The sequence below is a fragment of the Tamandua tetradactyla genome, chromosome 3, assembly GCF_023851605.1.
Source record: "Tamandua tetradactyla isolate mTamTet1 chromosome 3, mTamTet1.pri, whole genome shotgun sequence".
NCBI lineage: Eukaryota > Metazoa > Chordata > Mammalia > Pilosa > Myrmecophagidae > Tamandua > Tamandua tetradactyla.
The window spans coordinates 110643188-110670420 of NC_135329.1; the positions used below are offsets into that span (position 1 = coordinate 110643188).

A 27233-nucleotide genomic window follows, 5' to 3' on the forward strand; every position below is an offset into this window, starting at 1 on the left:
GGTAAAGGATGATATTTACTATTTGAAAACATCAACTTCTGTGTGAGACCAAAGGAAGACATGTTTATTTGGAACAAAATGTATATTTTCTTTAGCACAATATCTAATTTAACTTGTATGCTCAATTAATTCAAATGGCATAATCATATGGAACCTTGAATAGAGAATGACTATTTCCTATTCCCTATTGTTGCTTTGTACAGTTTATTGTATTACCCTGATCCAACCTAGAGTAATTTAGGCAGAAAATAAAAAAGTAAAGCCCTTTTAAAGGACTGGGGAAAAATATGGAAAAATAAATTTCCTGACATTCTCACAAGCAGTGGGGGCTCCCAATTTAATAGGCTGAGCACTCAATCATGAGGACCGCCCTTATGAAATTTATTCTTGCAAAGGAGAAGCTAAGCCTACTTATAATTATGCCTAAGAATCATCCCTAGAGAACCTCTTTTGCTGTTCATCTGTGGCCTCTTTCTGTAAGCCAACTCTGCAAATAAACTTACTACCCTCCCCTCTACATGTGACATGACTCTCAAGAGGGAAAATCTCCCTGGCAAAATGGGAAAGGACTCCCAAGAATGAGCCTGTCCTTGGCACGATATGATTGTGAAAACATCTTGACCGAAAGAGGGAACAGAAATGAAACAAAATGAAGTTTCAGTGGATAAGATTTCAAATTGAGTGGAGAGGTCATTCTGGAGGCATTATTTAGATAATCTGTTTTAGTTTCTAGTGTATTAGAATGGCTAGAAGGAAATACCTGAAATTGTTCAACTGTAATCCAGTAGCCTTGATTCTTGAAGATGATTGTATAACTATTTTATGGTATAACTGTGTGATTGTGAAAACCTGTGACTGACACTCCCTTTATCCAGTATATGGGCAGATGAGTACGAAAATAAAGACAAAATAACAAATACATAATGGGGGGTGGATAAGCGGGCTCAGGATGTTTTTGGTATTCTTTTTTTAATTTCATTTTCATTTTTTTTTCTTTGGAGCAATAAAAATATTCTAAAATTGATTGCGGTGATGAATGAACAACTATACAATGATACTGTGAGCCAGAGATTATATACTTTGGATGATATATGGCATGTGAATATATCTCAGTTAAATTACATTAAAAAAATAAAATCAACTTATGTCAAATCAAAAGAGCAAGGATACATTTGTCTAAAACATGCTTCTCACCATGTAAAAATATTTTCTGTCTCTCCAGACCATACAGCTAGTAACTCTAATAAAATATAGTCTCAAAATCTTACATAATGAGTTTTCTAAAGTATTTTCCTTCCACGTATGTGAGAAATATCCTTACTCTTACTATAAACATTAAGCTATTCCTATTTCAGCAAGTTGCACATGCCTAAATGGAAGCCAAAGTGGGAGAAAAGAGACCTTCTAGTTCTGAGTATCCAGTATGTGTCCCCAACCACGTAATGAGCAAGGAAAGCTAGGTAATAGCATGTTCCAACCCATGTCTGATTCTTTGGACCTTCTTCATGGCTCAGTTGCCAAGGAACAATGGAATGGATTATTACTTCCTATAAATTCTGTCTTGAGTTGGGTTAAATTAATCTTCCACATTTTCAAATTCACAGATTCAAAGGTGTGACCTACAGCAACCTTCTGCCAGTAGTGTAAGAGAATAGGGAAATGGTGGCAGAAAATAAGAAAGGAGTGAATTTTGGAGCAATCAGAGTAAGAATACTGGACATTAGGGAAGAGAAGAGAAACCACTGCTTTAGAACTATGCAACAGAGACCACCTAGTTCTAATCATTGCAGAAAGATGTCAGAGCAACTACAAGTTCAATTTGAATCAAAGATACTCTCAGATTTTCAGAACTCTTTTTTCTAATTCAGACTCACAAAGACTCAGAAAAATACAGTTTGAAGATTACTTGAAGGACAACATACAGCAATTTGCTGACTCCTCATCACTTCCGTCCAGGCAGTCATCATCGCCATCGCATTTCCACCGGGCCTGGATGCAGTGTCTGTTTCTGCAGCGAAATTCTCCAGCTTTACATAGGTGAGGTAATGCTTCTCCAGGATTAACTAGGGTAAAAACAAAATCCAAGGTTTATGAATAATGCGGGCTAAAATCAGTGCATCAAGATGTAAATTCGGTCACGGTAATACAATTCTACCTCATTTCATCACATAAAAAAATACGAAAACACGTTAACATTGTCAAGAGGACTAGCTCTAGAAACGAGAAAATTTCAAGTTTTTCTAACAATACTCATTCAAGAACAATTTAAAAACTTGATGAAGATGGTCACATAATAATAATAATAATAATAATAATAATAATAACAGCATAATGCCACTGTATATTTATGTTGGGTTTTTGTAGTTCTACTTTTCAAAGGGCTTTCATTCATAATCTCAGTTGATCAGCGCAATAACCCATAAAACAGGCATGACAAAGAATTACCATCTCCATTGTATAGATGAATACACCAAGAATTAATCCAAGTAAAAAGATGAGGCAATAACACTCAGCTTCGTTGGCTAGATTTACTTTGCTGGTCTGCAACTGAGGGGAAAACTCAGGTCTAGTTAATCATTTAAGGAAGTATTAAATATGTTTTTAAAAATCTGTTATATATTAAGATTCTATGCAGGGCTTTCCCCCCTGTATATTCCAAATTCTGTAATCGCATGCTAGGAATTCAGTTAATTGGGATTTATTCACAAAATGAAAGTGTTGCTATTCCTCTATTCTCTTTGAGTAGATTAGACAGGGTATAGAAATAGAAGGGAACATATGGCAATGGTTGAAGTAAATGATTTGTATTTCATGGGCTGAAAAAGACCTTGAATTTTCTAAAGCTGGTGTATTGCTAGGAGAAGCAAAAGTCAATCCTAGCTCTTATGTCTTTAGGCTTTATTTTGGATAACTGGCTCAGGCTGATGAACTGTCATAAAATTTATATACACCCAATTAATAAGGGATATTGAATAACATATGTGGCACTTCTAGAATGCACTGCATAACACGCCCTGAATCTGTGTATCTCTCCAAGGCTGACTGCTGCAAAGACTGGAGGAGGGAATGACTCTTGAGCCAAGCCTGCTGGGAATATGTTTCAGAGAGTCACTCAGCAAAGTGCAAGGCACAAGGTTCTCTGAGCTGGAAAGGAAAGGCTACCACAAATAGGTCCAGACTCTTTTATTTAAGGCTTCAAGGGTAAAAAAAAAAATGAGTATGGCAAACAAAATATTCAATTAAAACACAGGTAACCCTGTGTCCCTTCTGTCCTGCTCTCAGACAAGCAGAGGCTGAATGTATGGACTGACAGTAATTTTTCCTCTGTGCTAAATTTCTCAGTAACATATCATTGAAATAGCAATTGCTCTAATAATGTAACTTCCGTAAATTCACTTGTAGGTAAGAAATTTAGTAAATATATAAATACAAATTAGGTAACAATACAAAATAAGGAATAACCAATGTATAAAATAAGAATGCAAGATAATTTGGTCTTCTATGCAAAGTGAGGCTTTGTCTTTATCACAGATACTGGGAGAAAGGGATAGGAATCAAATCAAAATGAAAATATACTCTGGCATATGTCTGATCATCTCTAGAATCAAATTTTTCTCTCAAAATATCTAACATTGATCACAGATATTATGCAAATTTTCCTTATTTTAGGTTTCAAGTATGTTCAATGACAAACCCATATCTTAGAATATAGAACTTCTTTCTTCTTTTGAATCCATATATTCCAAGCTTATAACTGGGAATTTAATAAATAGCAGAATGATGAATTTCTACTCTGTAATTATCCACCCTAACAGTCAACAGCGTCTCAGATTCCATTTTTTCCCCCTTAATTTCCAGTTAGACAAGGAAACTGATTTGAGATATAATCAGCTTCTTCTCTGACTTAAGTGCAGCAATAATAATATCTCTATTCTTGGCTTCAAAGAAACAGTAGTCTGTTTGATTGTTTTGGAGCTTGTGTATTGCAAAACCCAAGGAACCATTGATTATATTCTATAACAAAACCACCAGCTCAGAAAAGCTTGACCTTCTCATGGTCATTTGATCAAATATCCCAACCCACAGGTTTTAGGACTGATCAAAAACTATCCATATGCATGAATAAATGTATCGATGTTCCTGAATAATCACATTCATGCTAAAGGAAAACTAACCTCCTAGGGAAATACAAAGTACTTGAGACAACTCATATTTTGAAATTAAATATTCTTCAAAATAATCAAATTGGAGCTCAGGGATTTAAATTCTACACAAAGTTCAAACGTTTTCCAGGTGACTTTTAGGTCATGATGGAATTAAATGTAAATAAGCAGTTTCCAAATTTGTTTGAAAATGGTTTTAAATATATGTGGATAATCAACCATTTTAAAATGATGTTTGCAAATGCAAAGGTGGCAATTTTCAAAATGACGATGACAACGTCTGAAGTTCCATTTTTTATAGCAGGTTATGCACAATTGATTGAAAACCCATAGAACTAACATCCTAAAATAATTTCATCTTTTTATACTGACTGTTCTTAGATTGATCTATAGCAAAATCATCAATGCACAGCAATATAACACATAACAGCAGTTAGCCATCACCCATATCTTTAATAGCAGATATAATGAAACATACATAAATGACTTTGGCGTTTTAAAATTTGTCCGTAATGCTTCCAGGTCCTATAATACATTGGGCAGGAGGTGACTCTCTATGGATTCTATGAATTCTCTTGTGTGAGCTTTAATTCTAAAATATATTTTTCCAAGGGTGTGTGTATAGCTAATTGCCTTGAAAATAGGGCTAGTGCTTCCCTCTGTAGCATAGTAAAGATTTGTTTCTTGACTAGGATAGTAGATAGACACAATTTCTCCCTTCAGGGAAAATGTGAGGCAGATTTGCTAACAGGTCCCTTATAAAACTAGGACTTATTTAGAGTTAGGGGTTCCTCAACTGTGATACACACTTACAACATCCACTTGGGTCCACATGTGCTTTGCCACCATGGGATTTGGAGGGCAAGGAGAAGTTCATGTAAACTTCATATAAACATGAAATTCATGCTGCCTACTGTGCCATGAATAATGAAGTTCTATGGGCCTGACCCAAGAATCTCTTGTCTTCTGTCAGACTCTATGAAATTGGCAGACAAACATATCAACTTTCAATAAGGGTAAAATCTCAGGTTCTTTATAGTTTTTGACATTATAGAAAGGATTTTTTTGTTATTGTTTTTTTTTTTTTTTTGGTTTGTTTTAAAATACTGGATTCTGATTTCCAAAGTCTTGTAGGGGAGAAAGCATCATTAGTTGATTCTAGTCCATGTCCTAAGCCTTCCACATGTAACTGGTAGCTATGTCACAAAGAAACCATGTTACCAACACTGACCAATAGGTTTGCTTAGGATTCACGATGGTGGAAGGCAGGTTATATTTGAGATAGCAAAGACCACAATCAATAAAATATTTAATGTGACAGGTGATAACATTGGCAGCTTAGAAGTTAAAAACCAAAATCCTGTTTCTGCATTGACATAACTATGGAATTGGGTGAGTGAAGACATCATCTATCAAAGCACCCCAACTGACTGCCAAGTTATCTAGCAAATTTTGTGAGAGTCAATGAAGTGAAGAAGCAAATAATTTAGCATCACATAGGAGAACAAATAGCTCTTATAAAAATAAGATTAGTATTCATTGCATACCCCAGACAAACCTCCATAAAATAGTTACTTTATAATTATTTCTTATACATCTTATGTTTCCACTAGAGGAGAATATTGAACAGAGAAAGGACAATGGCACATAGAGAACAGTATCTGACACATAGTACATACTCAAAAATATTTGTTGATGGCCTGATGTAAACAGAGATCAGATGACCTTACAGTCATTACCTGTAGATTTGTCTCCGACGACTGTACAAAACCTTCAGGAAAACTATGGCATTTCACTTGACTTCACTAATTCTCTTCTCACATTACCCAAGGATATGATGAAGTTAGTTTAATTTAAAGGGGAAAAGGGAGATATATAGATAAAAGAGAGAGAGCAAAGACAGCAAAGAGCAAAGACCAGAAATATCTCCCCAAAGACCAAAGAACAAACATACAGCAATAGCTTTGTGTGTGTCACTCTGTTCCAGTGCTTAATGTGACGATCTATATAGCATTTGGATGTCAAGGCACAGCCATAAATTGTTTGCAGGATATAAACAAGTGCTGGAAACTCAAGCTTTGTTTGAAAGCTGTGCTTTGTACTATGAATTTGAAAACTGATGCAAACCCTGTGATTCTGTCACCAGAACCACTTCCAGTAAAAATATTACAATATGATCTCACCAACAAGAAAACTGACAAAGAAATAACCAGTTCTCTAATTTAACGAAGATCAAAAATGAAATGGCACGAATCTTGACATGACCGGCAGTAAACATCTATTTCTTATGCATGAATTTTTCATTTTCTGTAAAAACTGGTAGAAGGATTTCTAGAGTTAATGCCCAGGTCATAATGATGTGAAGGAGGAAACTCTACTAATGAATTGTTTTAGTCTTAGTTTTTAATGATCTCAGATTTGGATCTCAGCTTAGCAACTGAACCTGATGCACATTTTTGACCTTGGTTTAGTAAGCTATGGTGTCCATGACCAAGGGCCTATGTTTTAATCTTGTTTTCTTCCTCTTTTCAGCATCAGTGTTGTGAACTACTGTAAATGACTTCCTTTCTCTTCTCTCAATTAGGTTTTATTGTAGACTGAATCAACATTATGATAATCCAGCTATAGCAACACTCATCCCCGTGCATAAAATAAAGATTTTCCTAACCTCCCTATGTACCTCATTTGACATATCTGTTGTAATTGTACGTAGTCACCTGAAACATTTTAGTTGTTTGTTTAGTATAAACATGTATGTCTTGTTTTATTTCCCTTCCTTCTTTCCTTCTTCTTTTTTTTTTTTTTTGCAAGAGCAGTATCTCTTACTGTCCATTTATTTACCTAAATGAACCTAAAAGAAAACTTGAAGTTGTTTTCAAGTTGTGGTTTATTGGATGCCTTTATATAGGCCCACATACAAAGGAAGATTGTGAAAAATGCTGCTATGGGTTTTGATTTTTCTCCTTTAGATCACAGCTGATGACCTTTCCTTAGATAGAGTGATCATCTGAGCAGCCAACCTAAGTGGTACATAATCTTCTGTGAGTTCCTACTCACAGAAGACCATAAATATTTGTCTGGATAGGGCTTCTAAACTTTTTACTGCCTCACACTTTTTACTACACATTAGATTGCACATATCCTCCAACATAAGGCTTGTCACAGCTGAACAGATAAATGGTTCAACCATAGTAAAGCAGAGCCTCTGACAGAGGAATATATCTGGTGTTCCAGAAGGTGAAAAGTTCCTAGATTATCATTGACATATAATTGTACAATGCTATCCTTTGGATGAATGATATTTTTGCAATGTTTAAGTTGCTGTCTTGTGAGTAAGGCATATTTGGAAGTTCTCTTTTCTTTCAGGCTACCAAAGAGTCATTTAAAGAATAAATTGTCTCCATCGAAATTAAATGATCCTGCTTTTTTTGTTTTGTTTTGTTTTGCATGGACAGGCTCTTTGGTATGGCAGGCAAGAACTCTGCCTGCTGAGCCACAGTGACCCACCCAATGCTGTTGTTTTTATAAATAGTAACTATCAGTCTCTAGGACCTTTACCTACTTTTTGGGATCACCCATGTCTTCAATTATTAATTTTATACGTTGTGAGTTTTCCCACAAAGACATCAAGATAAATGTAAAACTCACTTGATAACTGGTCACCTAACCTTACACATGCTTCACAGAGGCAGTAAGTTTCCATTTACTATGCTATCCCAGACCTCATTTCTAATTTTGAGAGGATGTGATCATGACATATAATATGCATAAGAACAAACTATAGAGCCTATTTTCATTCTTTATCTCTTCTAAGCATGGCATTAGAGTTCATCCTTAATCAGTCAAACAGCATGCCAGTGTTTTTCTGCCGGGTATGTGCTTCTTCTGGCACAACCTTATGTTGTAGGTTCATTGAGAAACAATACTCGGTGTTTAGTTCTGGGCTGACTGTCTTCCAGTGGATTTTGTTAATTTGATGTCAACTCAATGAGGATGACTGAAAATGGGAGGATCATGTCATAATGGTTCTAATATCTTATTTTGTTTTGCTTGATAGCTTCAGATTACAGAGCCAATTCAGTTGAAACCAGTTCACATGGCAATGCTCTAGATTGTGCTAAGTTCAGGAGCCCAAGAAATAACACTAATAACATGTTAGTGGCACATTGATATTCTGCAACAATGAACTCTATTTATAGTCCTTTTATAATTAATTTTTCATTCACAAAATAAGGTTAACATAGTCCTGAAAAACATTTAGCATTAAATAAGTCAGACCCAGAATAATTTAATATAAACATTTTTTTTTAGTTCTTTTCAATTAAGGAGTTGCTATATAGTTCCTTTTGAATTTTCCTATTACATTGGAAAGGATACTAAGAAACTTTCATATCATATTCAAAGTGAAAATAGAATTTTTAACAGCTAAATGCAAGAAATTCTTAAATAAGAACTAATCTATCTTGTTACTCTAACATTGTTCGATGAAACAAATATAGATGAAACCATCTTTCTTATCCCCTTTATTGCACTGGGGTTACCTAATCTATGAATTATGAATGTTAGCAAGATATAAATAATTTCATAAAGACTTCTCCTACCTTGCTTCAGGGTGTAATAAAATGTATATAAGTATAACAAATCTTACAATATCAGCCGCGTGACAAACTAACGTTCACATAGTAGGCCCTTATTAGCAAAAAGCCAGCTAATTTTATTTACACAGAGATATTCAGTGATAGCCTAGGATATTTAGAAATGCTCTTTTTATTCCCACTTTTTTTTTTTTCAGTTAAGTCTGTCAGTCTGAATAATTTCGAGTTCCTACTGGAATGTGCGCTGACTTAAAGTTCCTTTTAAGATATTTGTATCTCTGGTTTCTGAGAAATTAGTGAATGCATTTGGTTTGGTTTGGTTTGGTGGTTAAAGCAAAAGAGAAACTACATAGCCAGAGAGCAGGATGAAATGTCAGAGGGTAAAAAAGGAAGAGACTGGTAGTCACTGCTGAAGAAAGAAATACTCAAAGTCCACCCGCAGAGGTGGGAAAGTGACAGAGCCATTTCTATTCAAATGATCTTCAAAAGTGAAGAGACTACATGAATGAACCTTGAAGAAATCATGCTAAGTGAAATAAGCCAGAAACAAAATGACAAATATTGTAAGGCCTCACTAATGTAAATTATAATGAGCAGATGCTGGAATTGAACTCAAGAGACTAGGTTATCAAGTGATGGAATGTGGGCAGAAATTGGGCAATCAAGTTTTAAGGAGTACAGAATATTAAATAAATCTTATTGTAAAGGTTCCTAGATGCAAGCTCTTATAGCTGTCACATTTATTCCTGGGTTTTAACTATTACTTTTAAATTCTGAGAAACTGAACCTTTGTGTATAACCTTGTTGTTCCATGGAACTTTAGATATTGTAACACATGAGACTCAGTGTTAGAATTCTGCAGATCTGAAAGTCAGCATTACCCCATATAGCAACTGTTAAAGAAGCTGAAAAAGATCAGACATCGATTAGAGACATGAATAAAGCTGAACTGGTTAGGACTAAGGTAATTACGAAATCAAGGTAGATGATATTGACTGTATTTTAAAATGTCAACTTTTGTGTGAGACCAAAAGAAGAAATGTTTATTTGGTATAAAATTTACATTTTCTGGAGCACACTATCTCATTTAACTTGTATGGTGAATTAATTCAATCAACATAATCATATGGAAACTTGTATAGGGAATGAGTTTTTGTTACTTTGTACAAGTTATTTTAATACCCTGATACATTACAGAGTAATTTAAGCAGAAAACAAAAAAGGATTTTCAAAGTCTATTTGAGGGACTGGGGGAAAATGTGGAAATAGAAAACTCTTCCACTTTGAAAATCCCTCATATTCTTGTATTAGGGACTCCCAATTTAATAAGTCAAGTTCCCTTTTTTAGTTTCTTGTGTATTAGAATAGCTAGAAGGAAATACCTGAAACTATTGTACTGTAATTCAGTAGACTTGATTCTTAATGACGATTGTATAACTATGCATTTTTATCATGTGACCGTGAGATTGTGAAAACCTTGTGACTGATACTCCCTTTATCCAGTGTAGGAGCAAATGAGTAATAAAATAAAGACTAACTAAATAAATAAATAAATAAAAAGGAGGATAAAGTGTTTGGGATTTTGGGGTGCACTTTTTATTTTTACTTTTTTGTTTGGAGTAATGAAAACATTCTAAAGTTGTGATGATGAATGTACAACTATAAGATGATACTGTGAGCCACTGATTGTATACTTCGGATGGATTATATGGTATGTGGGTATATCTCAATAGAATTAGCGTTAAAAAATGAGGTAGAGGCCAAGAACTTCTAGGATAAAAAAAAAAAAGCTGAGGAAAGTGGCCTCCACTAGATTGGTCTTCCAGCACCGGCTATAGGATGTTCTTCATGTTGGAAGGAAAGGACCCTAAACAATAGATCAAAGCCACATGAAGAAATGAAGGTCTTCAGTAAGGGTAGCTACAAGGGTAAATATAAATGCTAGCACTATTGTGTTTTTGGTGTACAACTCTACTTTTTTTTACTTCTTACAGTATCTAAAATACAAATGCATGAAATATGATGAATCTATGGTTTTAGACTTATAAATACACTTAGATTTATGCAAATATATAATTTGTAAGAAGAATAACATATAACTGGGGGAAGAATGGGTACAGGAACATAATCCGTATATGCTTTTGAGGTTAAGTTGGTATCAAATCAAATGAGACTGTTGTAGAATTTAGATGTTAAATTTAAGCCCCATTGTAACTGCAAAGGAAATATCTGGGGGGGAAAATATGCACAATAGGATATAAGGAGTTATTCTAAAGAGTTAAAAAAAAATCATCTAAATGCAAAAGTAGCCAGAAAGGTAAAAACCAAAGGGCAAAAAAGGCATAAGACTTACAGAAACTGATGAGAAATATAGCAAAAGTAAGTTCTGTGCTGTGGTGGTTTGAAGCTGTATGTATGTCAGAAAAGCGTGCTCTTAAATTTAATCTATTCCTGTAGGTGTGGATCCATTGTAAATAGGACCTTTGGATGAGGCTACTGCGGCAAAGGTGTGACCCACCTCATTCAGGATAGGTATTACTACTATTGCTGGAGTCCTTTATAAATGGAATGAATATATATATAGAGAGGGAGAAAGCCACAAGAGTCAAGAAACTGAAACAGAACCCAGAAGAGAAGAAAGAGACCAGAAAATTCCCCTATGTGTCTTGTCATGCCATAGAGGAGCCCAGGAGCATTGGCAAACCATCCTCAGGAAGAAAGCATTGCTTTGATGATGCCTTGACATGGACATTTTCCCAACCTGAAAACCATAAGCTTATAAATTACCATTGTTTAAGTCCATTCCTTTCATGAGATTTGACTTAGCATCCTAGGAAAGTAATATGTATTATCAGTAGTTAATTTATATATAAATCAATCAAACACTCCAGTCAAGGGATGGAGATTGTCAGAATGTAGAAAAACATCATCTATCTATATGATATTTATGAAAAAGTCACTTTAAATTCAAATACATAAGTAGATTGAAAGTGAAAGGAGGTGAATAATATTCCATGCAAACAGTAACTAAGAGAGTGGGGTGGCTATACTAACAGCAGATAAAACAGCCTTTAATTCAGAAACTTTAAAAACGGACAAAAAGGGAGATTATATTTTGATGAAAAGACAATTTATAAAGATGGCATAACAATTATAAATATATACACCCCTAAAATAGAGCTCCCAAATATATGAAGAAAACATTGACAGATTTGAAAGGCAAAATAGACAGTTCTACATTAATAGTAGGAGGCTATATACCACTTTCAATACTAGATAGAATATCTAGGTAGAAGATTAATAAGGAAGTAGATAATTTGAATAATACTATAAACCAACTAGACCTGAAAACACACAGAACCCTTCACCAACAATAACATGCATTCTTAAAGTGCTATAATATACTATATGTTAGGTAACAATATGTCTCAATAATTTCAAGAAATTGCTATCATATGAGGTGTGCTCTCTAACCACAATGAAATGAAGCTAGAAATCAATACCCGAGGAAGAACTGGAAAATTTGCAAATGTGTGCAGATTAAACAATATACTTTTAAGCAACTAGTCTATCAAAGAAGAAATCACAAGGGAAATTAAGAAATATCTTAAGACAAAAAAAAAATGCACAATATGCCAAAACTTGTGGGATGCATCAAAGGTAGTGACAGTGAAAAATTTATAGTTGCTAATACAGTAAAAAAAGAAGAAAGGTATCAAATCAGAAACCTAACCTTACACTAAAAGAACAGAAAAGGAAGATGAAAATAAACCCAAATTGAGCTGAAGGAAGAAAACAAAGATTAGAGCAAAGATAAATAAAACAGAATAGAAAAAAATACATAAATATTTGACTCAAAAGTTATTTTTTTATAAAGATCAATAGAATGGAAAAATCTTTAGACTTACACAGAAAACAAAAGAGATTGACACAAATAACAAAAATCAGAAATGAAAGGGAGAACATTACCACTAACCTTAGAGAAATAAAAAGAAAAAAGGATTATGAGAGGATAATATGAACAATTGAATACCAACAAATTAGATAATCTAGGCAAAAGGAAAAACTCCCCAGACACACAATAATTACACAAACTGATACAAGAAGAAATAGAAACCCTCAGAGGCCTATAATAAGCAGAGGCTGAATCAATAATCCAAAACCTTCCACAAAAGTAAAGTCTAGGACCAAACATTTAAAAAGGAATTAACACCAATACCTTAAAAATTCTTCTAAAAATCCAAGAGGAGGGGAACATTTCCTACTTTATCCTATGAGGCCAAATTTGCCCTGATACTTGTATAAGGCTGAACAAGAAAAGAAAATTACAAGTACTGTAAGGGATGTCCAGATATCATTGGTGTTTTGATTTGCTAAAGCTGCTGGAATACAATATACCAGAAATGGACTGGCTTTTATAAAGGGGATTTATTGAGTTACAAGTTAGAACTCTAAGGCCATGCAAATGCTCCAAATTAAGGCACCAGCAAGAGGATACCTTCATTCAGGAAAGCCTGATTGAATCTGGAGTTTCTCTGTCACATGGTAAAACACGTGGTGACATCTGCTGTCTATCTCTCCAGGCTTCTGGTTTCCAACAGCTCTCTCAGCATCTCCAAGCCTCTGTATCTGACCTTTCTCCAAAATGTTTCCTTCTTAAAAGATACCAGTAAGCTAATTAAGATCACCTTGAATGGGCAGGTCATGTCTCCATGGAACCAACCTAATCAAGAGTACCCACCCAACAATGGGTCTGCTCCCCCAAGAATGGATTAAAAGAACCTGGCTTTTCTGGGTACCTAACAGCTTCAAACAAGCACAACTGATAATACAAACATTCTGACTAAAACAAAGAAATGTCATTTTATATATAGTGAACTGGAAAACAAAAACATCCAAACAAGGTCAAGCAGTGTGGGAACTTGGGGAAGTAAGAGTGCTCTATCATCAGATAGATGATACTATCATCAGACACTGATGATAGAAGTGCTTGGTAAGATAGCCTTATTGCAGTAGCATTTCATTGTCAAACTGAATATAACATAACACAAGAAAGTCACTTCTGGTTTATATATCTCTAGGAAACATCCACAAGTCTGCAAACTTGTGCAAACTAAGATGTTCATAGTAATATTATATTCAATAGTAGTACTTGGAGGCCACCTCAGTGGTCATCATTAAAAGAGAAGAAAATATTGTGGAAGGAAACTGTGGAATATGAGGCAGTAGTTAGAAATAATTAATTAGTTTTTTGTAGAGCAACTTGGATGGGATAATAATAGCATTGTATTTAGTGAACCAAGATTATATGATTGTATATCAGTGTGAATATATATAGCATGCATATGCATATATAATTTTGTGATTATATATTTACATATTAAAATATGTGCATACTAAATATATATTTTAGAAAAAAAATTTAAATAAAAATGGTATTATAAAAGCATGTTAAAATGTAGCTGTAGTTGCGTGGCGAGAAATGGATTGACATAGAAATACAAAGGAATGAATGAACAAATGAATGACTGCTTTTCCCAGAGTGATGATGATAATATGTGATGAATTGAGTACTATGATTAATTCAGTCTTGTGTATCGGAGTTGGAAAAACAACCATGAACATACATGCTAGGCCAGGAATAACTGAATTATTTTTACAAAATAATTTACTTCCTTGCAATATTTAAAAATTTATGAAATACAAAAAAAAATCCAGCAAGGAAGCACAAAAATGGCCTATAATAATGCATGAGAAATAATACCAGACATCAAGTATAAAATAATACAAATATTAAAATTTATAAAAGCATACAAAATGTTTATAATGCAGGAAAAATAATTTATACTGGAGTAGGACTTAAAACTTGTAAAGTACATCATAATCAAGAGTTCAATCTCCAAAATGAAATAATCTGTGGTCTTAATTCCAGTTGTGCCATTTACTAGCTAAGTGAACTTTGTAAAGTATTTAACTTCCAAGTCTGAATTCTAAATCATAAAATGATACAGTACATTTGTTGATGAATTAATCCTTTACCCCACAAAATACAGGTTCAGATCATAATTGGCATTCATGAGGTTGTGATACCATTTGTAAATATTATCTTTATATATGTTAAGGTGAGTTAGGGTGATTAAGTCTTCAGTGATACTATTTAGGTGTGGCCAGTTGGATCAGGAGAGGTTTTGATCAATATTCTCTGAATTCTTATAAAGAGAAGCCAGAAGTTGAGAAAGCCACAGGAGAGGCCAAGGAGCTCACCATGTGACAGAGCATTGTCATCACCAGAGTGGTACTGACATGGGGAAGACAGTATAGACTAGCCAACACCTTTACTTAGGATTTTAATCCTCCACACAATGAGTCAATGAATTCTTGTTGTTTAAACCATTATGTAGTATTTGTCACAGCAGCTCTGGTACACTAAGACAACTTTCCTTATTAGATTGTTATTCTAAAGACTAATGAGGAATCATGAAAATTTATTACAAAATGTCACACATATACCAATATAAGTATTCATAAATTTTACCTATGAGTTTTAGTGATACTGCTAGTACTACCAGTAGTAAAAATAATAACCTCCAATGATACATAATCATAAGGAAATACAGAAAATGTCTTGGTTTATAATGGAACAGTGACATAAGGGTGGGTTTTTACTTTTAAATACATTTTCCCATATTTCTGAAATGTTTCTAATTTGTTAATGAGATTTTAAAATCTTATTCAGATCTTTTCTTCTTTGGGATAATACAATGTTGCAGATAAGGTGAAATAGCCTTTATTACACTAACTGCTCCTCTTCCTCCCTCTTCAGAGATAACCATTGATTGGAAAAAATGCACGTAATATTTATTGAACAATACAAGATTAAAACACCCCCAAAACTTTAAATAGCACTCAATACATGCATACCATTATTGCTGTTTTTGTACTAAGGGACACAATCTATAATACAGATGACAACTTTCACAAGGGTCAAATTGGAATAATAAGATGCAGTAAGTTGAGGGAGAACAGAAAAAGTTAATAAAATGCCCTTAATCAAGTCAATCAATCCAATTAAATTCACCATTCTGTTTTCTGAAAAAGTCCTCCTGTTCTTTACCACTAAATAGTATACATAATTGAACTTACTTGGTATTTAAAAGAGTTTGAGGCCTATGATTTGCATAAACTTACCATCTATGCAACAAATATGCACATTTTACAATTTCTCATGATGAGGTTCACTGGCAATCTCAGGAAATATTTGCTGTGTGGCATCGGTTTATCTACATTTCTCTACTATATTCTATGCAGCCATGACACGGTATACTAAAAGCCTTCATTATTATTATTGTTTATCTGTATTTTAGAAGTTAATGCAGTTGGTTTTTTTGAACTCTGAAAAGAATTATACCTAAGTAATAATCTGAATTTCTCTTTCCAAATTTAATTTCTTTGGTTTTATCTGCTTCTAGTCCTGAGATATATCAATAAAGAGTGTAATAAGAAATGAAACTTACACATGCAAGTTGTCCCATTTTCATCCAAAAGTTGATTATCAGCACAAGCACATACGCGGCCTCCTGGAATGGCCAAGCAAAGTGTACTGCAGCCACCATTATTTATTCGACACATATTGTCACCTGCAAGAGGAAGGAAGCAAACATCAGAGAACTCCAATTTGACCCAAATTTGCTAATTTAGATTCACCTTCTACAAAAAATATGCAGGAGTAAATAAGTATACATATATACACATAATACATTATATGCTTAATGATGCAGTCAAGATTCTTACTGAACTCTAAGTAAAATACACACATATTAAAAATATATATGATGCATTGGTAGATAAGAGGAATCAATTTGCACATTGGTGGAAGTGACAGCAATTTCTGTTCAGACGGGCACAAGAAGGGTGAGAGAGGATTCAGAAGATGGAATGATGGTGTCTATCTAGAAGAGTTTTCCAGATTAGGTCAACCATACTGAATTCTGAGTTGTTTAGATACTAGAGTACCCACTCAGGTAAGGAGGCTTTGGATCCCCAGTGAATGGAAAATGAACAAGCGTTGGGAACAGGGATGGGATAATTTTTCCTTTGGGCAAGGAATACACTAGCATGTCACTGCATTGAATACTCCAAAAAGCACCAGACTTCTGCGAAGCCTTAAGTCTGAACAGCCTTGTTTGTGCCAAGACACTCTCCAGTAATCAAGGGTAAAAATGTCCCAGTGGACCTAAGTGGTAGAGGTAGTGATGAGGCATACAAGAAACACAGAAAGCGGGCATGAGTGGAAATTCATAAAGATATTCTTCATTAACATATGTGAGACACCTTTGGAGACTCAGATAAAACTGAGTAAAACTTCAAGGAGGATAGGGTTCATTGTTTTATAAATGTTTAAGTGAGTGTAAATAACCACGATTTTGATGCCATTTCTTCTGACAGGTGGGGAAGACAAGAAAGAAATTTCATTTAGTTAAATATGTGTAGAGTGTTATATAAAATGTGACAACACTACCAATTCAATTGACAGTGTAAACCTCAAGGTCATTTGACACCACCACACTGCGTTTTACTAGCGATCAATACTATTTTGATCATATCTGATCTTACTTAAATATTAAAAATAAAGAGCATTTAATTATTTAGAGACATACAATAAAATGATTGACACTATATTGGCACTTAAAGTGTAAGTGCCAAAAATATGACTATGGTGACAGATTAGGTTATTATACCATGGGTCTCAGGGGCTGGATGTACTATGTAAGGAATAATAAGTGAGGGGGGAAAAACTCTAAAATGTTGCTTTATGCAATAAATATTTAATTCATTGCCATAGATTATCATTGTATAACCACAGATCAAAAGAACGACCTAAATTATCATCTCTTTTCATTATTCTGAGAAGTAAATTTAATTTACCATGTTTATAAAAATAAAAAAATACACTTGAAAGCAAAGGAAGCTAATAATTCAAGCTATACCATCAGTTTCTGAACTCAGAGTGTAATTAAGCTTAGTTCAGGCTTTTTCCAACAAGGAATGCAGAATTTTTAAAGCAGCCTCCAGATTCAATCATGTTTATTTTGTGAAATAAAAATATAAAATTCACAGGATACTTGTGAATTTTATCTGTGCTATGCAGGTTATGTACAGGATTAAATTGTAGAATCAATATTTTGGTTATAGTTTCTGGAAAAGTAGGATTAACTCAAACTATGTTAAGAAATACATGAAAAATTTAAAACAGTCACTAACAAGGAATTACTGAAAACAATATATCAGGATATGTTTTCCTATAGATATCATCTGCTAATTATCTTATTGTCTACTTCAATTATATGACTGATACTTATGATTTTCATTGAATATGAAATTTTCTCACTCTAAAATCCATGTCCTAAACTCTATGCTATTTATATATGCCACAATAAATTTAGATCAAAACAGGATATACAATTAATGTGCTAAAAACAACAAAACAAAACCCTAAATTAAATTTCTCATGAATACATATATATTTTAAATCAAATCTGCAAAGAAAGCAAGGAGGCATAGCTTTTAAAATCTTGTTTTTGATAGTGATATTTCTAGGCTAAAATCTTTGTCTTTTCTGCCTAATTATACATATTCTCCAGAAGTAACATGGGATGTATATTTGATAAATAATCTCTGAATATACAAGTGAATGAACAGCAACTAATGATGGTAGCAATATAGTGGTTTGCACAATCATTTAGTACAGAATTTTGGGATGGACAATAAGTGAGTTTTAATAAGATGAAAGGGCTTCTCTCATATGTAAGGATGTGAGTGAGAGATGTGATATTTGGTTTCTAATTATATTAAGAGTCTAGTTAGCATTTTGGGTTATTTTTAATGGTAATTATCTCCAAAATGAAAAACTGGAAAAAAGAGAAAATTTATAATGGTCCTGTCACTAAATGTAAATTGTACAAAATAATGTGGTTAATAAACATGGCATGCACAAATACAGTAATGAAAATTGCTGTCTATTATACCTAAGCTATGTAAGCAAGGATCCCTAAATCCCTACCTTTTCTATAAAGGTAGGCAAGGAGGACTTCATTTTCTATTTTTTACTAAGACTATAAAACTTATCAATGATAAAACAACAATGACCAAAGCAAACACACATTTCTTTCCTTCCATCTAAAAGTATAGTGATTATAGTGTTTTTATAAATAAAAATAGGCATAGAGAAAATACTTTGTGGTCAGACCAGAATATGAATTCTAGTTTAATCCCTGGCCCACTATAGGTCCTGAGGACAAATTACAACATCTTCCCAATCCTTGGTTCCTCATACATATGATCAAATTTAGTATTATCTAACTTAAATGTCTATTGTCATATTTAAATAAGAATAGCTTAGGATTATGGGAAATGACAGAGTAGAAAGCTCCAGAATCTAGTCTTTCTACCAGAACAACTACTAAACAGACAGGAACTGTCTGAACGAAACAGACAGAAATTGTCTATTTCCAAACTACAGAGTTCAGTAGAACACTGTATAGCATCTGGAGAAGAGTGAGAGAGAAAAGGGCTGTTCCATTAGGATAAAGACTAGTAAATTGCTTTCTTGATACCGGGGCTACCAACAACCATACCCCACTCTCATGTCAGGCCACCATGTGGTCCATTCCCTGGCTCTTTGATGACAGCAAGAGACAGAAAAATCCTCTTCCCCAAGACCTGGGTTGGGCATGGCTGATTACTGACCACAACTTTTGATTAGCAACTTCAGATAGCTGGGTCTTGGCTCTGAGGGTGGCCATTGCTCCAACCCACCCTGGGCAAACTTGGCTGAGACTTCAAGATACTACACTTCCTCAGTGCTGTGGGGGACCGTTAGTTGAAAGACTGCATTAGTTAAGCTGGTCAAGAAAGTGCAGCTTTAGGGAGCCATGGCAGAAGCTCCTGACATCCTTCCTGATAGCTTCCCAGGGCAGTTTAGAGCCTGTCTGTGCTCCCTTTGTGGAGCTTGAAGAGAAAATTAAAAATTATGGAATTGTAACCCATATAAAACTTTAAAATCTGTACTATAACAAGTTGTTATAACGTACTTGAAAATGTATTGCTTTTTTTTGTATATATATTTCACAATAAAAAAAAAAAGAATTCAAATCAGAAACCTAAGCTTAAAACCAGAGGAACTACAAAAAGAAGAACAAACTAAACTGAAAAAACACCTAAGATTAAAGTGACAATAAATGAAATAGAGAAGAAAAATAGAGAAAATCACCAAAGCACAAATTGGTTCTTTGAAAATGTCAAACCTTTAGCTACACTATGAGGAAAAAAGAAAGAGGACACAAATAAGGAAATTCAGAAATGAAAAAGGGGACATTACTACTGACTTCACTGAAATAAAAAGGATACTATGAACTAATGTATGCCAATAAATAGATAACCTAGATGAAATGGACAAATTCCTAGAAATATACAAACCACATACTCTGACTCAAGAAGTAAGAGAAGAGTTCAACAAACTCCTTAGTAAAGGGATTGAATCAGTAATCAAAAACCTCCAAGCCATGTAAAGCTTAGGACCAGATGACTTCACAGGGAAATTTTATGAAATATTCCAAGACTTAACACCAATTCTACTTGAAATCTTCCAAAAACACTGAAAAGGAGGAACACTCACTAAGTCATTCTATAAGGCCAACCACTCTCATACAACAGCCAGATAAGAATACCACAAGAAAAGAAAATAATTCTGAAAATTATACAGAATAATTTTCTGCACTCTTCTCTTATGAATACAGAACAAACATTTTCAACAGAATACTAGTAAATTGAATCCAACAGCACATTAAAAGAATTATACACCATGATCAAGTGGGATTTATCCTGGTATGCAAGGGTGTTTCAGCATAAGAAAATCAATTAATGTAATATACCACGTTAATGGAATGAATGAATAAAGCCATACAATGATCTCAATTGAAAAGGCTTTTCACAAAATCCAACATCTTTCTTAACGAAAACACAAAACTAGTAATAGAAGGAAACTTGCTCAATATGATAATGTGTATATGAAAAACCCACAGCCAACATCTTACTTAATGGTGAACAACTGAAAGCTTTCTTCTAAGATCAGGAGCAAGACAAGGATGCCCTCTTTCACCACTGCTCCTCAACATTGTACTGGAAGTTCTTACCAGAGCAATGAAGCAAGAAAAAGAAATAAAAGATGCCCAAATTAGAAAGGAAGAAGTAAAACTTTCTTAATTTATAGTTGACATGATCTTATATACAGAAAATCCTGGAAAATCCATAACAAAGCTCCTAGAGCTAATAAATGATTTCAGCTAAATTGCAGGGTACAAGATCAATATCCCCAAATCGTAATATTTCCTTACATTAGCAATGAACAATCAGAAGAAGGATTCAAGAAAAAATTCCATTTACAATAGTAACCAAAAGAATCAAACATCTAAGAATAAACCTAACCAAGGATCAAGGACTTGTACACACAAAACTACAAAACATTGCTAAAACAAATAAAGAAGACCAAAATAAATGGGATGACATTCCATGTTCATGGATTAGAAGACTAAATATAGTTAAGATGTCAATCCTACCCAAAGCAATTTGTAGGTTCAATGCAATCCCAATCAAACTTCCAACAAGCTTCTTTGTTGAGATGGAAAAGCCATTCGTCATGTTTATATGGAAGGGTTAGGGACCCCAAATAGCCAAAGATATCTTGAAAAAGAATGAAGCTGATGTACTCATACATCCCAGTTTTACTTCTTATTACAGAGTAACCGTAATCAAAACATCATTGTGAAGGTGCATGGGTAGTTCAGTGGTAGAATTCTCGCCTGCCATGTGGGAGTCTCAGGTTTGATTTCCAGTCCTTACAATGACCCCAGATACCCCTCACCCCTCAAAAAACCCCAACATTGTGAACAAAATTTCTCATATCTGTTTCTGTGTGTGTGTGCATAGATATAGAAATACATATTTATGTATATAACACAAAAAAAATCATTATACTGGAACAAGGACAAACATATAGACCAATGGAATTGAATCAAGAGCTCAGAAATCAAACTTGACATTCATGGCAAAATGATTTTTGACAACAGGGCAAAGACCACTCAATCGGAAAAGAAATGTCTTTAACAACTGGTGCTTGGAAAACCTGAACTCCGTTTGCAAAAGAAAGAAAGAAGCATGACCCGTCTCATAACTTACACACTTTCAACACAAAATGGGTCAAAGAACTATGTATAACAGCCAGAACTCTTAAACTCCCAGAAAAAAAATATAGCAAAACATTGTCAGGCCTATGAAAGGCAATGGTTTCTTAGACTTTGCATCCGAGGCATAGTCAACAAATGAATAAAATAGATAAATGGTACCTCATCAAAATTAAAACTTTTATGCCTCGAAGGACTTTATCAATAAAAGTATAGGGCCAGTGTACACAATGGGAGAAAATTTTTCGAAACCACATATCTGATAAAGGTTTTATATCCAGAATATATAAAGAAATCCTCAAACTTAACACAAAGATGATTTAAAAAATGGTTGAAAGATTTGAATAGCTATCTTGCCAAAAAAATATATGCTAATGACCAAAAAGCACATGAAGAGAAGCTCAACATCATTAGGCAGCACAGAAATGCAAATCAAAACCATAATGAGATGTCAATTTACACTCACTAGAATGGTCATTTTAAATAATGGAAAATTATATGTTTTTGGACAGGATGTGGAGAAACAGGAACACTTATTCATTGCTGACAGATATTTGCACACCATAGTGTGGCATTATTCAAACTACCAAAGATGGAACAAAGCTAAGTGTCCATCAGCTGATGAATGGATAAATAGAAGATAGTATATTAATATTAATATTAATCAAAATATTGCCATTTGATTTCTCTGGGCAATATTTTCTAATCTTCATTTCTTGTCACAATTATAGCTTATACCATCCCAAATAATTAGTTTTATTCTTTTTTGAAGATAAGCTTATCTTTTATTAGCTATTGCTATCTCATTTTAGATACTTCCATTATTTATATGATTGCAAATAGGCAATTTTAATATAGTAGGCAAAAATATGAAGCCCTGAAAGAGATAGTTTACTTCAAGATATCTGATTTAGCTGAAATATCTTCAAAAAATCTTGCTGCTAGACAGCATATGTATTGAGAAACCTGGGATATAATTTATTCATACCAAATTTATTGAAATTTATGCTCACCAAATTGTCACAAAGATATTTCCATAAAAAGTAGCAGTGACTATTCAGACTCATGAAAAAAATAATCTACAACATAATTTAACCAAAGTGATTTCTTTGTTGGATGTCTAAATTCCGAGTCATGCTATTTGTGGATGTTCTAATAAATATTAATAAATCATTCAGATACAACATATAACAATATTATCTGATTTTCATAAGTCATGAATATCATGGGAGACTATTTCACATCCATGTTATCTAAAATGATGAAACTGCTCATTAAATATACATAGAAACTTACCAGATGTATATTCTAGGATACATCTTTTTTAAAAAATAACATTTTCCTTGTATAACGCACTACTTATTTATTTTTCCACAATCGTTTTTTCCCACTAAGGAATTTTTTCTCACTGTCACTCTACTTACACTTCGAAAATACTTTTTTTTTACTTTATATAACTTTATAAAGTTATAACACTTTTATTTTATATTACTTTATATAACTGCCTTCTTCAGTGAAAGTGACATGATAAAGGAAATATTTAAGTCAACCTTGAATGTCCCTCAAATAAAATTCTCAGACTTACTCACTGAGACTCATGCAGAACAATAAATAAATAAATAAAAATTATAGTGACTGGAGATCTGATTAACTTTAGAGTGATCTGGATACCTTTTATTATAAAACTCCAGCAACACTGTCAAAGAAAAACCTTTTTGTAACTACTGAGAAGTATTATATATGAAACTGAGAAGCAATTTTGTTTGGTTTTTAATACCTTGTTGCTTTTGTGGATCATAAATCTGCAACCCAAACAAGGGTGGTCTTTCCCGCCTCAGCAGTACCACCTCACTTGTTATCAGATCTAGTTGAAAAATGGAACCATTCATATAATCAGTCCAGAATACATAATTCCCATGGTGTGAAAGCCCAAAAGGATGATTCAACTCTTTCCCACTGTAAACAATCTGTAAAATATAAACACGTTGTGAAAGATCAGGTCACCTTTAGAAACATCAGTAAATATGTGGAGAAAATAATATACAAATATGCATCACAGATAATGATCTAACATCTTAACATATTTTCTTCCAGTAGATTTGAAAGAACTATTGAAATAGATTTCATAATATAAGCATATTTTTCTCTCCGAGGACACGGTATTTAATGGAAACCATTCACATTTCATCTATTTAAATTTCTCATATATAACATAGCTATGGTCAAGAATGTAAACACTAAAATATCTTTACCTAACTTTCTTTGTATCACTTTTCTTTATGATATTCCAGCATCATATCTTGGGACAGAAAGTCAATTGAGTAATTATTTTGTGTATATTGCAATGTGGCTCATATACTAACCAAGGGTTAGAATATGATCTAATGACATTGGGAATGAAAGGGGTGTTCTGAATTTAATTTAGCCAATAGAAAACTGAAGAAATCTAGAAGATGACACAGAGGAAGGTAAATATCTTAAATTTGAACATAGCAACATTCACTATTAGTAAATAGGTAAATAAGAATCACTGGCACTTTTAACTCAGATTATCCTGATATATCCGTTTGCATTGCAGTTACACACACATACACTTATGTTGTTGTTTAAAGGGATCAATCATTGAGAAACCTTTAAGTTCTCTTTCATATGGAGAACTGCAGTTGAAGAATAGGAAATAATACAATAGTGCTAATTTTTTATCTTTCCTCAGTTATAAAATGATATTGTACACAAAATGAAAAAAAGCATCTTTTTTGTTTGTTTGTTTTTTACTTCATTTAACAACAGAGAACTAAGGAAATCATCCAAGGATTAGAAATTCAAATTGTATCCTTTTTCATTTGTTTAATTCGTGCCAAATTATTGGGGCAATTTCTTATTCTTCCTTTCTCACCATCATGTAGGCTAAAATGTGCTGGCTACTAAAGTATAGACATGCCAACATTTTCAAAAGAATCAAACGTGTTTCTTTAGTACTTGTTAAGTATATGATATCAGGTTAAATGTCAACCAATTTTACTTATTTGGAGAGAAATATATAAAACGTAATATTCTGGAGAAGTCGTGACATACCTACTGGCTCTCCCTCAGCTCTCACCTACCCCCCTGCCCTCTCTTTCATGTGCAGATGTTTTAATATGCTTCCATTCCACAGCCCAGGGCAGATGTTAGGTCTAATAGGATGACAGAACCATACCTTAAACCTGAAACCAAGAATAACAGCCCTGACTACTTATCAGAGTGGGAATTCTCAGTGGCAGGGGCCCCTCCTCTGGGGTTGTATATACACCCCATCAGCAGCAGCACTTATTTTTCTCTCCTTTTTTAAGCAAAGCAGGGCATGTGGAGTTGCCATCAACTGACTGTGACCTGAGCAGTTGGCTTCCCAGGTTGGTCTCCCCAGGAAACCAGCCACAAGGGAATCTCTTCCCCTGATTTTTTGGCCACTTATGCTGTGTAAGCAATAAAGCAGTCATTTGCTGTAAGTTTCTGTTATGCCTGAGCTGTGATTCCACAATTTCCCCTATAATAACTCTTTCTACATTATAGACAACTGATGATTAAAATAGACTTAACTGGTTAGTATGCTATTAATTTCCTGTGTGGAATCCATAATGAGCAGACTTAGTACACTGTGTAGTCCTCTTTCCAAAAGAGAAGGAGGATGGGTCAGAGGAAGCACTTAGTGATATATAATATTTCATTTTCCCACTACTTACGTAGCAGATGAAGTCAGTTCTTGCTGTGATATGGGCTTAGGGAGTGATAAAGTAGAATATAGAGGTATTTCTGTCAACTATGCCTTAGCTCACCTAGTCATTGCATCATCCTTGCATTTACCTAAGACTTTCAAAATTAAAATGATCCTACCAGAAAAAGTTAAGAGGAAGCTAATTTCTACTTATACTAATAGAAATGGAGTTAGTTCCTTCTTACTACCTGTCACAATTTCAATACCATGAAGATCTTTACTTCAAATAAATGAATTTTAATTACTTTCTCATATAGGTTAAATTTCAACTCCAAAATTTGAGATATTTTACTAGCATTGCTTAGTCATAGCAAACTTCAATAATAGGGAAAAACTGCATTTTAAAACAGCTCTGAAATCCTTAGAGCGTCTTTTAAAAAAAAATCCCACAAATCCTGGCATACCACAGTGAGCTGGGCCTGGTCTCCCAGAGGCAAGTGCCAGCTGCACTACTTAATGCTCAGCCGCCTTTAGCCACCCTACGGAGACTATTGGCAGCCACCTCAGAGGGGTAAAAATAAACTTGAAAGTATTTTTAAAACAACACAACAAGGCTCTGCAAAAGAAGAAACCTGTGGGTTAAAACCAGCAGCACTTGTCTTTTACCTTCCTGTGAGTTCCATTCAAAAACACTTTTTCAATATGATCATAATAGGCGTCACACCAGTATAATGTGTTCGTGTGAAAGTCCAGCGTTAAACCATTTGGCCACAGCATCTTTGAAGTCACAAAAATCTGCCGACTGAAGCCATCCATCCAGGCCTTCTCAATCCTTCCCACGCTGTCATCTATTTCGTCTTCCTCCCAGTCCGTCCAGTACATCCAACTAAGATATTGCAAAGAAGAGCACAGGCGGGTCACTACAACCAGCCACCTTACAGAGGGACACATTCCTTGGAGTTTGCATTTCTGTAAAATCTAGTTATAGTCTTCTTTGTCCTCCTATCTACATGATTATCTGCCAATGGAAAGGGCCAGCTGCAAAGCACTAAAGGAAGTGAAGATTTGTTCAGTGGAGACTGTCCATTTAGACACAATACAGAAAACCCATCACCACCACATTTATTGGCCTCATGCATTAATTGACTTGATAGTAAATGCCAAATACGTATTTTATGTGGTGTTTAAACCATGTCTAGGGAACTATTTTTTTCAGGCTTACTATTTTAAATGTTCATTTCTCAACACATATCATCAATTATGTGATTACAAAGCACATTGATTGACACGAGAACCATGGAACAGTTAATGTTCTACTCCAGACTTTATTTACTCGCAGATGAATTACTATTTTTTAAGACAGGCCATGGATGCCTTTGTTCTAAAGGGCGCAGTCACACTGGGTTTGCTTGGCCAGGTCTCATTTGTCTTCCTGATGCAAATTATCTATGTTTTACTGCTGCTTATTATTACCTCCAAATCCACAGAAGATGATTTAGCTGCACATAAGCTTAATAACAGCAGGTTAATTGACCTTGAGATT

The 27233-nt window shown here is 34.1% G+C and overlaps 1 protein-coding gene across 1 annotated transcript in view; it reads right to left on the reverse strand.

The window, feature by feature from the left end:
* LRP1B (LDL receptor related protein 1B) overlaps positions 1-27233 on the reverse strand; it is a 1945542-nt gene that overhangs the window by 742137 nt on the left and 1176172 nt on the right. The window contains exons 13-16 of the mRNA XM_077153691.1: positions 26357-26576; positions 23774-23963; positions 16273-16395; positions 1923-2063 (exon numbers count right to left, since the gene is read on the reverse strand). Of these exons, the coding sequence (XP_077009806.1) occupies positions 1923-2063; positions 16273-16395; positions 23774-23963; positions 26357-26576 (674 nt within the window). The remainder of the gene's footprint in view (positions 1-1922; positions 2064-16272; positions 16396-23773; positions 23964-26356; positions 26577-27233) is intronic.